The sequence below is a fragment of the Sebastes umbrosus genome, chromosome 7, assembly GCF_015220745.1.
Source record: "Sebastes umbrosus isolate fSebUmb1 chromosome 7, fSebUmb1.pri, whole genome shotgun sequence".
Classification (NCBI taxonomy): domain Eukaryota; kingdom Metazoa; phylum Chordata; class Actinopteri; order Perciformes; family Sebastidae; genus Sebastes; species Sebastes umbrosus.
Genome location: NC_051275.1, coordinates 3,922,354 through 3,938,577, shown reverse-complemented (window position 1 = coordinate 3,938,577; position 16,224 = coordinate 3,922,354). Strand labels below are relative to the sequence as shown.

The 16,224-nt window shown below is 39.1% G+C and overlaps 1 protein-coding gene across 1 annotated transcript in view; it reads left to right on the top strand.

Annotated features, from left to right (window-relative positions):
* Positions 1 to 16,224, top strand: part of tenm4 (teneurin transmembrane protein 4) — a 158,447-nt gene that overhangs the window by 38,529 nt on the left and 103,694 nt on the right. Inside the window, 2 exon segments of the mRNA XM_037774364.1 lie at positions 1,729 to 1,947; positions 13,138 to 13,387. Of these exon segments, the coding sequence (XP_037630292.1) occupies positions 1,729 to 1,947; positions 13,138 to 13,387 (469 nt within the window).

Genomic DNA, 16,224 nt, shown 5'->3' with positions numbered 1-16,224 from the left:
AATGGTGTTATTTTGAAAGAATTTCAAAACTGAGTATGTCTGGATGGTGAAGTATTTTTTAGTTGTATTTTTCTGACTTAACATGCTCTTTTTCTGTATATAGGATATTCTTTAAAGGTGCTATATTTGAAATTTAGAGCATATCCATGATTGAGGTATTGCCTCCACACGGCTCTCAATATGGCGACGGCTAAGCCGGTGGTTAGCAGCTAACTGAGCTAACAGTGTTAACAGTGCAAACAACAGCAACAGTGCTGACAGAGCTAACTAGAGCTCAACCAGAGGGTGGGTGCTATGCTTCCGCAACGACGCCGTGTGTCAGGACATTGTTATCAGCGGTAACCGCCGTATGAGAGCCAAAGAAGTTATAATGCTAAGAAGTGAAAGCCAATTGGTCATTCCATTGCAACATCAGCGCCCAGCTGAAAAGCTACGCTTCTGCCATTTTGGACTGAAAGCAACTACCAGATGCCAGTAAAACATCCGGCTGCAAAGTGACGTACAAAAGTAAAACTAAATTATTTCTGTTCTATTGTCATATATTTAATGTCTCTACTGAAATGACCTGTGTTGAACAATAAAAATATTATAAATATGCATACTATTATAACTATTTACTTACTTGCTTATTTATTTATTAAACTTTTTTGCCCGGTCGCTTCCCAGAGGAGCATAAAGTGAGCCATGGACATAAATGGAAGTTCGAAAAATCTAGCACACTGATTTTGAGAGCAATCTCAAACTTTTTCATGTCAAGGATCTCCAAAATGGAGTCCAATAGACCACAGACCATGGATGTAGAAGAGGGTCCAATAGACCACAGACCATGGATGTAGAAGAGGGTCCAATAGACCACAGACCATGGCTGTAGAAGAGGTTGTGTCCTGTGCTTTTGCCATGCGTGTTAGTTAATAGCCAACAACTATATTAAATTCTGTTTATGTCGTGCTACTAGCACTACTAGCTACTGGCTAATAGTCGGTTGTTTGGAAACAGAGACGTTGATGCATCCAGTCACGTCTCTTTATACATCCATAGCCACAGACTCATTGGCGTTTTCAGTCCAAAATGGCGGCAGCGCTACCACAGCGCCATCTAGCGACTGTTTTGTCTCTTTGCTTCTATAGTCTTTGTGAGAGCAGTGCAGAGCGGAGCGATTAGCTAGCCAGTGGGGCACACAAGAGAGACTCACATGTACGCGTGACCAGACCGGCTACGTAAACAAAGCACAGAGAAGTTCACAGAGAGGGAGCGCCTTCATTTTCTGCTCAGGGCGCTATTACACCTCTATATCTTTACATAGCGGATAGTTTGTTGCTATATTAATGCTCTGAATTCCAAATGTATCACCTTTAATGTATGCATACACCCTTACTGAAAGGTTGTGTTTGTCTTTCCTTTCTTTAAGATTTGAGCTTTGAACCTGAAATTGTTCTCCTTTTTTGCATTTGATATCCCAAAAAGGTGTTTTGTTGTTTTTATTTCTCTAAACCAGTGCCAGGCATTTGCCTTTTCTCTTCCATCTCAAAGTCATTTTAGTTGTTTGTATTGTTCTTCCCAGCTGGGCTGAGGTGGCGGAGACAAAGGCAGATGTGTCCCTGTTTGTTTTTGAAGTGTCAGAGTTAAGTCTTGCCTGTGCGTGTGTGTGTGTGTGTGTTCTGTGATGTTGCCTGTGTTTGGGTGTGTTTCATTTCCCCCCCATGTGTTGTCTCTGTTTGTGGTCCACAGGTCCTCCGCTGCATTGTTCATCCGCCTCCTCCTCTGTTGAGCAGCTCCCATACCCTCCCCCTTCCATTGCAGCCAATGAGAGCCAGGGAGGGTTGCTAGGTAACTGTGCGGCTCAGCCAGCCCAGGACTCTGACTCTGAGGATGAGTTTGGCCCCAATTCATTCTTAGTTAAAACTGGCTCAGGGAACCTGTATGCTCCTGCCACTGCAACTGCTGATGGTGAGTTGGTTTTCAAACTACCGTTGCTTTCTGGAGGTTAGCCTTCCTCTGCTCCTGGACATGTTGTGTTATAGGTCATGCAGATGGCTGTGGGCAAGAATATGTCCCATTTTTTTTTCTCCGAGCACCATGAGAGAGTTGAAACTTTGAGTCGATATGTAGCCTCAGGAAATGCACAGAAGTCTCTGAAGCAAGGTCTGCTAAGTTCAGAGCCTCACTCAAAGAGATGGGCGATTTTGGTTCAGTAGGAGATATTTGTCACAGATATTTTCTCTTCAGTTTCAATGTGTGCTGGTGGGAGTAACCATCTACAATCCCTCTATAGAATTTTCAGAAACAACAGCCTGCATGCATCCTCCGCACCTCAGATAGGAAGTAAGCAAGAAGTAAAAGAGTTACTTCATACCAAGTCCCTGCTTTATCATCATATATCGCTGCTAGGCCTGACTCCTTTTGAAGTTATATTTAAAAACTGTGCTAGCCCATGAAAGACATACTCTAGTTTTATATTTTGATAACAACTCAAAGTCAAATGTGCTTCTTGAGTTAGATTAGGTTTGAAAGTTCCCTACGTGGTTTCTCATTAATAAATGTCAGCTCCTCATTCCTCTTGAAACACTCCGTGTTTCCTGCTGTTGACTGAACACTCATTCAGACTGACAGAATGACATTTGCGCTCAAACTGCAAACATGGTGTTGACAGTTGAGAGAAATTCAGTGACTGCAAGACATGTCCAGTACATTTACTCAGCTGCAGTTAAAGTGTGTTACACATTATATCAGCAGTTAACCTACTCATTTAATCATTGTGAAGATTTTATTTGGTATGTAACTACGTATGAACACTAATGAATTGTGCGTGGCAGAGGATAACGTTTGACCGGTCTATGAGGTGAAATTGTTTTGTTGAGTTGCTGTAATATTATTTATTTGTTGCTGTATAACCAATTGCTATAGATTCATAGACATCTCGTGGATTCATTACCGGCTTGGAAGGCCTTGATGCTCACTAATTCAATGTACTTTGTTCATAACACCACTGCATAGGATATGAAAAATGCATAAGAACATTTCAAGTATTTCCTCAAGGTAACCTTAGGAAACCGGATTTATTATTATGGTCTCAAAATTCCACACTTTCGCACCTGTAGCAGGTTATATATTCCTGTTTATGATCCATCTACAGGAAAATATAAAATCTTGTCATTCAAACTCAGCGATTTATGCCTCATATCTCCCATAAGTCATCAATTTGCATGCTGAATAGGGTGTTTTTTAATATTTGAATGTTGATGCCTTTCAACTACAACAGCGACTTGCTTCTCCCACTGGCATGGCAAAACACAAAACAAAATAAAATGGTCTAAATAATTGATCAAGCTTCCAAGTTAACTACCCAAAGGGTTGAATTACATCAAACTCCAAAGTGCCCCAGCTGCCTGCTCAGAAAGCCTGGAGAATGAGTTATTAATCCTGTCGCAAATCTCCCCCCCTCCCCTAATTCCACAGTAGCAACGTGCTGGTCACCAGCAGTGACATGACTGTGCTTAAGGGGACACGGGTGGGGGGGAATGGCCTTTACCGCGGCAGATTTGTCTCATAACAATGACACTGATTTGCATAGGTACAGCATTTAGGTTGGCCTCGGGCTCTCGGAGAGGACTGAGGAGGAATATCCTCAGCTCTAGTTGCTACCTTAGTCATCCACAGGCTTTGTGAGATTCCTTTTAAGTTGCAGAGTACAGCATGTTTCTGCGTGTCTCTCGCTAGTGGGGGCAAAGCATTATCCCACCTTTATATCTCGGTAATATAAAACCAGTTCTCTTGATGCTCTTGGCCGTTCTGAGGATCTTTCACCTTGCTGCAGTTGTGTATAAATAAGTAAATTGTGCAAAAAAAAGTTTCACTTTGAGATTCTTCATTGTTTAATTACAGAAAATGTCTGACAGTCAGGAGCCAATTACAATCAGAAAGAGAACAGAGAAGAGCTTCCACTGTTTGTTCACTTAAACCACCTAATGAGCCATGTAAGCTTGCTCCATGCCTTCTCGAGCATTTTTCCACATCGCTTCCAAATACTTTATAAGCTTGCAGATTTTGTTTATTCAAATCTGCTTATCTTGCACTTTTTTTTAAAATTTATTTCGTCTTTCACTCCGGGGACAAACACAATGTACTCCCATTGTTCTGCGAAGCTGCCGCTTGAATTTAATGAAAACGTGACTAAGAGAGTTAATTCAATAAAAAAATGACCATTTGCATGGTTCATACTGATTTAAGTTAGATATTGTCGTGTATAATTATCTTGGTAAGGAAAGAGTGATATTTGATGTCTCTATGTAAAATATTTCCAGGCCCTAAAGCATTTGTGGCAAATATTATATATATATATCTTAATTCCTCAACTCATGCTGGTTTCACACCATTTCAGGAAATGAAATGACTTCATTAAACCTGTTCAGTGTGTAGTGAGACTGTTCCCATCAGCAACATACACCTCATTTTTCTCAAGGTGACAAAACGAGAGTGAGCCAGATAGGTTGTGGTTGAAGATTTGGCACACGGAACAGAGCTACACACAACTGCATAGCCAATGTGATTAAATCAGTGATCACACATTTCCTAAATTGTCTAATCAAATTTATGGAAAAGGAATTCTAATGTGTTCTGTTTTATGCAGAGGTTGGAAATTGGGAAAAAAAAAGAAGCCTTCATGTTGCCAAATGCAGTGTAATCTGGAATTAAGTATGCATCTCAGGTTTTCAGTGAGAATTACATGAGCAAAAAAAAAGGGTTATTTTAAATCCACCATGGTAAAAAAATAGCTGTGATATCAAATCCAATCTCTTTGACACACAGGTCAGTTATTGAAGAAATATTCAAATTCAGAGTTGACACAGTGCAGGAAGTATTTACTTTTTTTACCGTCAGTAAACAACCACAGAAAACCATGTATGCCTAAAATAATTGGCTCGCAGTGTATCTGTTGCACTGGAAAACAGGTGGCTTTTTATCACTTCAGATTACATTTGCTCAAGGTCATCTTTGAGCCCACATACAGGACTTAAAATGTTATACTGGATTTTGAACAAGTAAATGCTCTCAGCAGCATATCGTTATTCACATTAGTAGCCTCCAAGGCTGCAGTGTTTATTTATTTCTTTTCGGGATCCTGTTTTCATTTGGAAGAAACACCGAGCCAGAGCTTCTGTGAGGCTGACGAGGCTGCTCGCTGAAGCCTGCAGTCCTTTTGTGAAGCATGTGTGTCACCGTGGCCCTCGGCTTTCTCCGAGGGGCTTCTTCCTGGGGAGACTGCCAGTGGGAGCACGCTGCCATGCTGAGCAGCAAGATCTGAGACACTGCAACCTCCCCGGTATTAGCATTTCTTAATGCAAAACAGCATGGGGTCGGCCAGTGTTGGCTTTCAGTGCAGCCGGGCTCCCTGGTGAAAGGGCCAGTGCACCACCACCTCACAGCTGACCAAGCAGGAATGCTGAGCTGGGTGGAAGGCTCGGGGACGTGGTTGTGTGTGAATTCAAATAAGTCTTCATTTGAACTGCTTAATCATCCCCCCTGCGTCTGCAAGGACGGGCGGGGGGGAAATGTGGTTAAAAGAGGTCACTCCAGAAAGCAATTCATCCACCAGACACCATGAGGAATGAACTATCTGAGGCAGAATAATAATTTAATGAGCAGCACATGGCACCCGCATGCCATGCCCCTGTTTTTCTGAACATGTGACATTACAGTTTTGAGCCGACATATCAAGAAGAATCAGTTTCTCTTGATGCTGATGTTGAGTTATCAATGAACTGGAGCCAACAGACAATTTGTCCGGTTCCATTCAACTTGCCGTTCGTCAGTGCACCAGAGACCGTAGATAATGCGTTTTGCATACCTACGTATCTTCTTTTCATTGACAGAAATCGAGATGCATTGCTTTCATTCCACGATAATTGCAGACCATCTGTGCCCTCTAACAAAATCTTCAACCTCTTGGATGGATATGCAGCAGAGTGACATACAGAACAGAGCATACATAACCACTTGTCTTGTTCTTGCTAAGGCAGCTCACAGAATGACAGAAAATCCATTTGATCTCAGAGAGGGAGAGAAGCATATGCCGGGACTAGTCCTAATGGATTAGGTTGCAAACAGCGGTGAACCTCTTTTTTTTAATTGTTTCGTTTTATTAATACTAGGGCTGTCAATCGATTAAAATATTTAATCATGATTAATCGCATGATTGTTCGTAGTTAATCGTGATTAATCACAAAGTAATCAGTTTTAACTGTTCAAAATGGACCTTAAACGGAGATTTGTCAAGTATTTAATACTCTCATCTACATGGGAGTGGGCAAATATACTTGGTTTATGCAAATGTATGTATATATTTATTATTGGAAATTAATTGACAACACAAAACAATGACGAATATTGTCCAGAAACCCTCACAGGTACTGCATATAGCATAAAAAAATATGCTCAAATCATAACAAACTGCAGCCCAACAGGCAACAACAGCTGTCAGTGTGTCAGTGTGCTGACTTGACTATGACTTGCCCCAAACGGCATGTGATTATTATAAAGTGGGCATGTCTGTAAAGGGGAGACTCGTGGGTACCCATAGAACCCATTTACATTCACATATCTTGAGGTCAGAGGTCAAGGAACTCCTTTGAAAATGGCCATGGCAGTTTTTCCTCGCCAAAATTTAGCATAACTTTGGAGCGTTATTTAGCCTCCTTCACGACAAGCTAGTATGACATGGTTGGTACCAATGGTTTTCTAGTTTGATATGATACCAGAATCTTCACTCACGCCTTAAAACTGAGTCCGCTACAACCTTAAAAATTGATAAGTTGCGTTAATGCGTTAAAGAAATGAGTGGCGTTAAAACAAATTTGCGCTTTATTATCGCGTTAACTTTGACAGTTTGTATGGGGCTCGCATTACCATTTTACTCCACATGTGCGTAGCATATATTAACTAGTTCTTCTAGTTTCATACCTCATTTGGTGTCCTCAGTGAAGGCTGGTGGCAGGATGTTATGTACAGTAGCAGTTAGTAATGAAGGTGAGCTTATATGCGGATTCCAGAAGGCCTTTTCCCCCCCATTATTCCCACGGAGAGGGCCAGTCAAGAGCGTTATACCCACCATGTGGTGTTTGTGGTACCTGTTACCTCTCAAATGAGTCCAGGAAAGACAGCTCGTATTCCCACATGGCTCTTCCCCTTCAGACTTTTCTAATGGTGTAGGAAACAGCAGGGCCAGCAGAGAGAAGCAGCTTCAGGGAGCCAGGAGAGAGCGCAGCTTCACTGCCTTCATGACAAATTCTATTTGTATTTTTATAGACAAATGCTACTCAACTGGAAATTTTTTCCTCCTATGATTAGCCATCGGGGTTGTAGCAGTAAGCAAGATTTAATGATTTATCTGGGCGCAGGATAGCTTTTGATTAATTCTGTATCGAATGGCTCACACCTCAGTGCGTTGACCGGGTGTCCGCGGCATGTCATATCATTTCATTTCATCAGGTGTGACCATCGGTGCTGTGGATTTTATCCACTGTCCTTGTTCAGAAATAGAACCTTCTCCCTGGACTCCTTGCAGAGTCGGGACCCAGTGTTCCTCCATATGTAACCATATGTGGTAAAAAATGACATCTTTTACGTATAGATTTACTGCTATAGTGCAGTTTATTGAATAGTTTCCGTGACTGCTGTTGCTGATGTTTGCCCGGCTGGACAGCTGATGTGGATGGTGACATTTTACAGGAGTACTTCTCAGTTGTGGAGTGCCGTCATTACAGACAAGTCAGTGTTAATGTGCTGTTTTGCAAAAATGTACTCCAGGAAACAAATTTTCACTAATTCACTCACAAAATGTACTCTGAAATTTAAGTTTTAAACTTTCATGGCTGTACATTGTATATTTCAGTTGAAATAACTGTATTGCAGTTTAAACAACAGGGCCAAGTAGAGTACACACCTGTACCTGTAAAAGAAGTACGGCAAACCCTTAGGTGAATCAGATTAATTATCATATTTATGCCATTTTTCATTATTTATCTCATAGGCTTTGTTGATTTGTATCACCTGTGGATATACAGTAACTCAATACAGTTTCCAAGAATCCACACTGCAGTCTGTATATAATAAATGCATTTCATCAATTTAACATCACCTTTTTAGAAATAGAAAGCACTCCGATAGCACATACAGTACATCTACCAAAGCTGTACAATTGTCTAAATGTATTATTAATAATTGTATTATTATTTGTATATTTGTATAACCTGATTTTTTTTTCAGTAGTTAATGAGTAGATATTGGACATGCTCAGAAATCTCACAGTTAACAAATACTTTATAAAACCCTGGATTCCAATTCCTCAAACAAAATATAGCAACTTGTTCCTTAACCCATTTCAAGTGTTTTAAATATCCTGTTTTTGTTTTTTTCACAACTATAATTTTAATTTTGAAGTGTAGCTAACCAGCTATTTAATACCTCACAAGTTGGATCGTTGTCTCCGAGCAATTATAAGATCTTACCATTAGACAGACATTGCTGTTATCTCTCATAGTGGGGGTTGGTTGAGGTCCTGGCTAATGAAGTGGATTTGCCTTAATTACTTGTCTAGAATAGCGTCAGGAGGCCTTAACCGCTTCATACATCTGTTAGGAAGAAAAATGAAAAAGCCACATTCCCAGACTGAATGGATATCTTTAGACTTCTATTTTGAATGCCATGTGAAAGTTTGGCTATTGTAGCAAAGTCCCCCTTCTCTGTCTCTCTCTGATAACAAATTAATCTTCTTTTCATGCCAATTTCGTTGTGCAAAGCAGGTCAATAGAAAACCATTTATTTTTTTCTGTCCTTTTGGATAGAAGTGAATAATTGTTGCTGAATCACCACATCTGTGGGGGTCGTGCTGCTTTGTCTCATAAACTGTCTTGCTTCTCGTCTTTCTGCTCATCTCCACAAAAAGAACCACTGACTGCTTACATGGCTGGCTGTTTAAGGGTTATTGGTTGGACAAGGGAAAACATGCATACGGTCAAGTAGTGAATTTAAATCATGATGCGGTGCTATTTTTTTTTTGCAGAACTTGTTCTACAATGCATTAAAATGGGGATGGCTTATATACAAATAAGTAGGCAAGTGAAGTAGGCGAGCTTACAGTAGCAACACAGCTGTGTAGACTGTAAAGCATTTGGAGGGCACTACATGTACAAATTCTCTTAAATGCCAATTATAATAATATAGTTCATAAAGGTAAATATACAAACTTCCAACAAATAATAATATGAAAACTTGACTTAATTCAGGCACATTTGGAAACAACTGAGTAAACCTGTATAGTACTTTCCTTATAATAACCACAGATGAGTCTAAGACAAGGATTACTTTTTGTTCTTTTTCAATAAGTAATACAACTTGTTGATACATACAATATAAATTAATTAATATATATATATATAATTATTTCAAAATTCTCTTATTTTCCTTTAGCTGAGAATGAACTGTCCATCAGAGCTCCCCATAAATAGGCTGTTATAAAGTGGAAGCGCTGTGAACATGCCACATAACACATGCAGGTTGGATGACATTACAATTTAAGTGGCCGAAACTCTGAATATTGTAAGTTACATTATCCTTCAAATGTAAATATTAGTCACGTTGGCTGGTACCTGTGGTAGTTTTTATTATTATATTATTCTATGATCAATTTGTTATAATTTCTAAAGCACGTAACAGATGATTTCATAGAAAAGTTATAGCCATAGACTGCATGTCTTTTATATCAGACTTCCACAGAGAGGAACATATTAGTGTACGTCGCAATATTTATATATATATATATATATATATATATATATATATATATATAAACAGCATATATATTATATGCTAAATGCAGTACCTGTGAGGGTTTCTGGACAATATTTGTCATTGTATTGTGTCGTTAATTATTTCCAATAATAAATATATACATACATGTGTATAAAGGAAGCATATTTGCCCACTCCCATGTTGATAAGAGTATTAAATATTTGATAAATCAAAACAGTTAAAAAATGTGTGATTAATCGATTAATCACAATTATCTATGGACAATCATGCGATTAATTACGATTAGATATTTTAATTGATTGACAGCCCTAATATATGTGTGTGTGTGTGTGTGTGTGTGTGTATGTATATATACATATACATACTATACATATATATAATTACAGAATTAAAAAAAAAGACATGAACACCCAACAGTGTATTAATAGCACAGTGGACTTACGGTCTAAATATATACACGGTAAAGTATAACAGTATAAAAATATATATTGATTAATTTCTGTGTTAATTTTCGGGGCCGTAAAGCATGAATCTTAAAATGTATTGCTGTAAGTATGGCCCTCAGAAAAAAAAAAAGTCTTACCAACTGTTAGAAAAATTAATCACTTGTTGGCCCACATTCTGCTTGATCGTCATAGGAAGTAAAGTATTTGTTTACCGAGCAGTAAATGCATTCCAGAGCACTGATGCATTTGTCCTTGTGATATATTTCTCTGCGTACGTCTGGTGCTGCTGTCCCTGTATCGAATTAGCATAACCTTATTAATGGCTTTAGGGATCAGGTACATTACTGAACAGGAGGGGGGGTCATCAACAACTGTGTGGTTTTGCCTCACACCAGTCTATTGTTCATCAGGACCGTGGTGTGGTGAGCCCCTCTCTCACTGGCTCAGCTAATTACGAGGGCAGCATTGTGCAAAAAGTGTGCTCAGTATGGGACCATCTATCAGTGTGACAGATGCATAATATAGCACTCGATTGTTGTCAGCGGTTCATCCTATAGAACATGTGGACTATATGGCAGTGAGCCAGGTCCAAAATAGAGTCTGAAGGTGAGGGCTTTTTTTTGTTGACGGCTAATGAAACATACAGAATACGAATAGAAATGAGCTGAAACACTATAAATGTGTAAACTTTCTGTAAAGCACGTGTGTTGAAAACTTGCAGGAAGAGACGTTAGCATATGCTTGAGGATTAAATGTAGCACACCATATTTTTGTCTTGTTTGTCCTTGCTGAGCCATTTGTTAGCACATTACCTGAGAACACAATGGCCTCTCTTTCCACTCCCCTAAAATGCCTCAAGCACCGGAGCTTAATGCTTCTTTGTTCTTAGTTTTGCACCTCAACAGTTTGCTGATCAATCTGCCCTGATTGACACATGTTGATAAAGCAGCTTCATCCTCCTGACCCCTAAAAAATCTGAAATGACACTAAGCTTCTTGACTGGCGCGAGTAGCTCTCGCTTTAATAAAGGAGCTGATTATCCAAAATAAGCCCTGTGTGTGTGTCTATATTCCACTCTCTCTGCTGTAAATTGGCAATTTAGTGTTGTGGATATCTGTGAAATAAAGGAGGCTTGCTGCTATAAAGGAAAGCCACTCTTTCACTCTTTGTAAAGCCATGAGTTCATTGATTGATGAATGGCTTAACAGATGTGGAAATAAATGGATATAGAGTGCACAAGGACATTGGTCTTCTGTCTTGTGAAGTGCAGGGAGAATCAAATAGTACATATAGGACCACTGGGTACAATATGTTCCGATAGCCTTCATAACGAATAGTTTCCAATCCTCTGATGTTAAGTGACAACAGCTGGTAAAAGATCCTAAAAAAAGAAACAAAGAGTACGTTTTGTTTGCCAAAAACTCCACTGGAGTCACTTCGAATTAGGGCTGTGTATTGGCAAGAATCTGCCGATGCGACCGCGTACGTATCACGATACAGGAGTTACTATTCAATTTAGGGCTGGGCAATATGACTATATATATCATCAAATGATAAAAAAAAATTACATTATTTATATTTTTCTGTATTGTTTATATCACAATAGGCCTAGATTTATTTATTTTTTCTCTATAATTTCACTTAAAACTGTTCTTAAAATGAGAAAATACTCTTTCTTTTTGTCAAGTATTTAATTCACACAAGAGTAACAAAAATAGGCTTCACCATGTGGTTATTTCATATATGTATTTATTTATTTATTTATTTATTGAATTACCAGGAAACATGCTGTATTGTGATTATATATCATTATCAAGCTATGAAATTACCTATATTGTGATAGAAGATTTTGGCCATATCGCCCAGCCCTAATTCAGTATATTGCGATACTGTAAGCGAGGTGATATATTGCGATCTTTAAAAAAATCTAATTTTAGGAAAACTGTGATTGTATAAAGAACCCACCACCATATGCCTACAATCTGAGTATATACAAGTTTAATTATTTCATGCAATCAGAACAGTGAGATCTGTATTTTGCATTTATCCTAGCCCCTGTAACATCCAACACTATAGCACTGCTTTTTGTGCAATCTGAGCCACTTTCTCCCATCAATCTTTGAATTTAAACAATGAATTAAAAATCCATACCGTGTTTTTGAGAATCGATACAGTAATGCAAAACATAATATTGCGATACTCAAGTGTATCAATATTTTCTTACAACTCTACTTCTAATAAGGTTGACCACTGCAAATCTGATCATGACATGCATCGCATGACGGCAGATTGTTAGCAAAAATAAGTAGCTAATGTTGTTAGTTGTTGGTTTCTGTTTCAAAACTTCAATTTGCTTCAGTTGAGCTGTGGTAGTGTCCAATACAGAGTGAAACAGGATATTGTTTATAAAAAAAAAACCTATGCATGTTCAAACATTCTTCCCTGGCTAAAGAAATGTAAAGAATTGGTCAGCTCGTCTGTTTACACAGGAGCCACTGTCTGGTCTGAGTAAACTGTCACAGGTCTCTGTGGGAGGCAGAAAGCACTCTCTGATAGAGACCAGTTAGGAGAAATAATAAGCAGAAGAGGGACTTTTGCAGGAGTAGTTCACATAAGGACTCTGCAGCTCTTCACTGAAATTAGTCTTTAGCTGTTAACTTATGTACTGCCGGGGAAACTATGGCTAATCATTCATCAGTCATGTTGCAGCTCAGGGAGTTAAAATACCACCATAAGGCTCTTCTTACCCCGCTAACACACATACACACACTTTCGCTAACCTTTTGGAATATGCATCCTCAATGGATCTGCACTAGTTTTGAAGCTCTATTCTTTTTTTAAAATGCCTCTAACGTGTTTTATGTCTTTCCTCTTTTGCTTTCAGACGGAGCCTTTCAAAACCATTCTCGGCTGCGGACGCCTCCTCTACCGCTCTCCCACTCCCACTCGCCCAATCATCAGCACCATGCGGCCTCCATTAACTCCTTGAACAGGGGCAACTACACGCCGCGGAGTAACCCAAGTCCCGCGCCCACAGACAGCTCTGCTCCTCCTGAGGGTCCGGCCAGTGGTCAAGACTCCGGCAGCACGCACGACAACTGGCTGCTCAACAGTAACATCCCCCTGGAAACAAGGTACCGTGTAGCTTGTCCCCCCTAGACAATGCATAGAGGTGTTGGCAAGACTGCGCTTGAGCTGGTGCCATTGAACACAGGTTTTCATGCTGTCTGCTCCATATTAAATTACCACAGTGCTAACAAGGAGCAAAGCAATAAAATGGAAATATGCTGCTACGGGCGAAGGCCTACATTTTGTGGCAAACAAGAGAAAAGTGCTGCTTTTGGGTCTTCGTCTAATGTTAGCAATCCTAACCGTGGAAGCTATTGAGTTTAAACAGCAGAGTAATTATGATCACGTTGGATATGAAACAGTTCTCGCAAAATTACATTCAGGCTCCCGTGAGCAAGCTTCATAGCTCCTCCACTTCAGCCCCGAGTTATATTTATTATTTCATATTAATCAGTCCTCTAGCACATTTCTCAATAGGAGGCCCTTGTGTGAAGTGGATCTGTCAAGTGTTATTGTAACAAAGGGAATGTCTGTTGGTATTTCTTCGGCTGATTTTATTGCACGGTGGTATGAAATCAAGAATAGCAAGACATATTATCTGAACCCCTCATAATGATCACAATACTCTGCCAACAATAGAAATAAAACCGAACTTCTCTGTGTGATCAGGTCGCCTGCTGAGCACATTTAATTAAAAAGACATTGTTTAGATTTTTAAGAAAGTTATAAAAGATGTTTTTCTTTATTTAGATGATTTGATAGATTGACCTATTCAAAGCAATCCAACAAAAAAAAATGTAGACCACACTGTTGCCTATAGTGTATATAGTAAACATTTTGCCATAAATGAGACTGTTGTTGACAGGAGACTAGCTAATAGCTCATTTGGCATGGCTAAACACCAGCCATGAATAGAATTACTGTCTCTTCCTTCACTTTTTGTGAGACGGTTCAGTCAACAGGAAAATGAGCATCAATTGTAGCTGGTAGAAGGACAGTTAGTGGGATAATGAATGATTACATGTCATCCAGCTCCGAAGTTAATCCTGCACAGGTATTCCCTGTGGAGCTGAAAACAGATGGTGAGGAGAGGGAATCTGCAACAGGCGAGAGTGCTGCTCAAACCCCCTTATGTAGTCTTTATGACCTATTGCCTTGAAAAAAAGATCAACTACTAAAGTTCCAGTAATGAAATCAAAACCACGAGTAATATCTACACAGACACAGAAATATTTAATGTCACTTCTAGGGCTGTCAAAGTTAACACATTAATAACACTTTAACGCAAAGTCCTTTTAACGCCACTACTTCCTCTAACGCACTCTAACCCAATTGATCTTCCGGAGGTTGTAGTGGGCTCAGTTTTAAAGCTAAAGTGAAGATACAGGTATCATATGAAACTAGAAAAATGTAAGGAATCAATTGGTACCAACCATGTCATGCTAGCTAAATAACACTCCAAACTTGCGCTAAATTTTGGCGAGTAAAAACTGTCATGGCCATTTTCAAAGGGGTGCTATGGGTACCCACGAGTCTCCCCTTTACAGACACACTTTATGATAATCACATGCAGTTTGGGGCAAGTCATAGTCAAGTCAGCACACTGACACACTGACAGCTGTAGTTGCCTGTTGGGCTGCAGTTTGCCATGTTATGATTGGAGCATATGTTTTATGCTAAATGCAGTACCTGTGAGGGTTTCTGGAGAATATTCATCATTGTTTTGTGTTGTTAATTGATTTCCAATATAAATATATACATACATTTGCATAAAGCAGCATATTTGCCCACTCAAAAGTTGAAAAGAGTATTAAAAACTTGAGGTAGCGCCGTTTAAGGTACATTTTGAACAGATAAAAAAATGTGCGATTAATTTGCGATTAATCACAATTAATCATGGACAATCATGCGATTAATCGCGATTAAATATTTTAATCCATTGACAGCCCTAGTCACTTTTGCTTATTTAATACTATTATAATGGCCCTTTCTTGTCACTTTTGTGAAATGTAATGGCCCTGATATATTCTGCACTGGTAGGTCTTAACTCGGCTCTGCTGCTGGAGAGATGCCAGCAGTTGGAAAGCCCTATCCAACCTCACCATTTTCTTTAGATTTTCTGCCAAGCATCTCTCTCTCTCTTCATTAAAAGTTGCATTCTTCCCCAGAACACAAGCTTGAGAGACCACGAACAGATTTCATGCTGACCTCGAAGGGGCAGGGATCAAAAACAAGGCTTTTCTCTTGTACCACGGAACGTGTTCAGCCTGCCCATTGCATGTGGACAGTTCATTCCTCCATTGCATTGCTGCAGTATTTCCTTATGGAACAGGGCTTTCATACTGTAGGAGGGGAGCATTATGGGAGAAATGAGACAGGCACTGCTAGAAACTTTAGAATTAAGTGAAAATGTGTTTTTTAGAGTGTTGCATCCATTAATTGAAAAACGACTGTACTTAGTAGAGCTGGGACGATCCACCTATCTCCCGATTCGTTACTATCACGATACTGGGGTGCCAATTCGATATGTATTGCGTTTTTTAAGTATTGCGATTCGATATTACGATTCGTTGCGATTTCTGTTAACTTTTTCAACACTAGACCATGGGAAAAATTTACTTCTAGGGACTTTTACTTTGAAAAATGTCTAAATTTATTACAAATGTTTGATTTTCAGCATGTACAGTATGTAGTCAGAGATGTCCTGAAGACATTTTTCAGGCATTATTTATAATACATATTATATCATTTCCCTCACTTATTTTCTTTTTAATTTATAATGTAATATAATTTGTAATGTTTTATATTTCTGATGAATATAATCCAATCAATCTTATTTCCATATATGTATTTTGTATATACAGTTCCCTTCGTTAACACCTTATTTTGAAAACTGAACGTA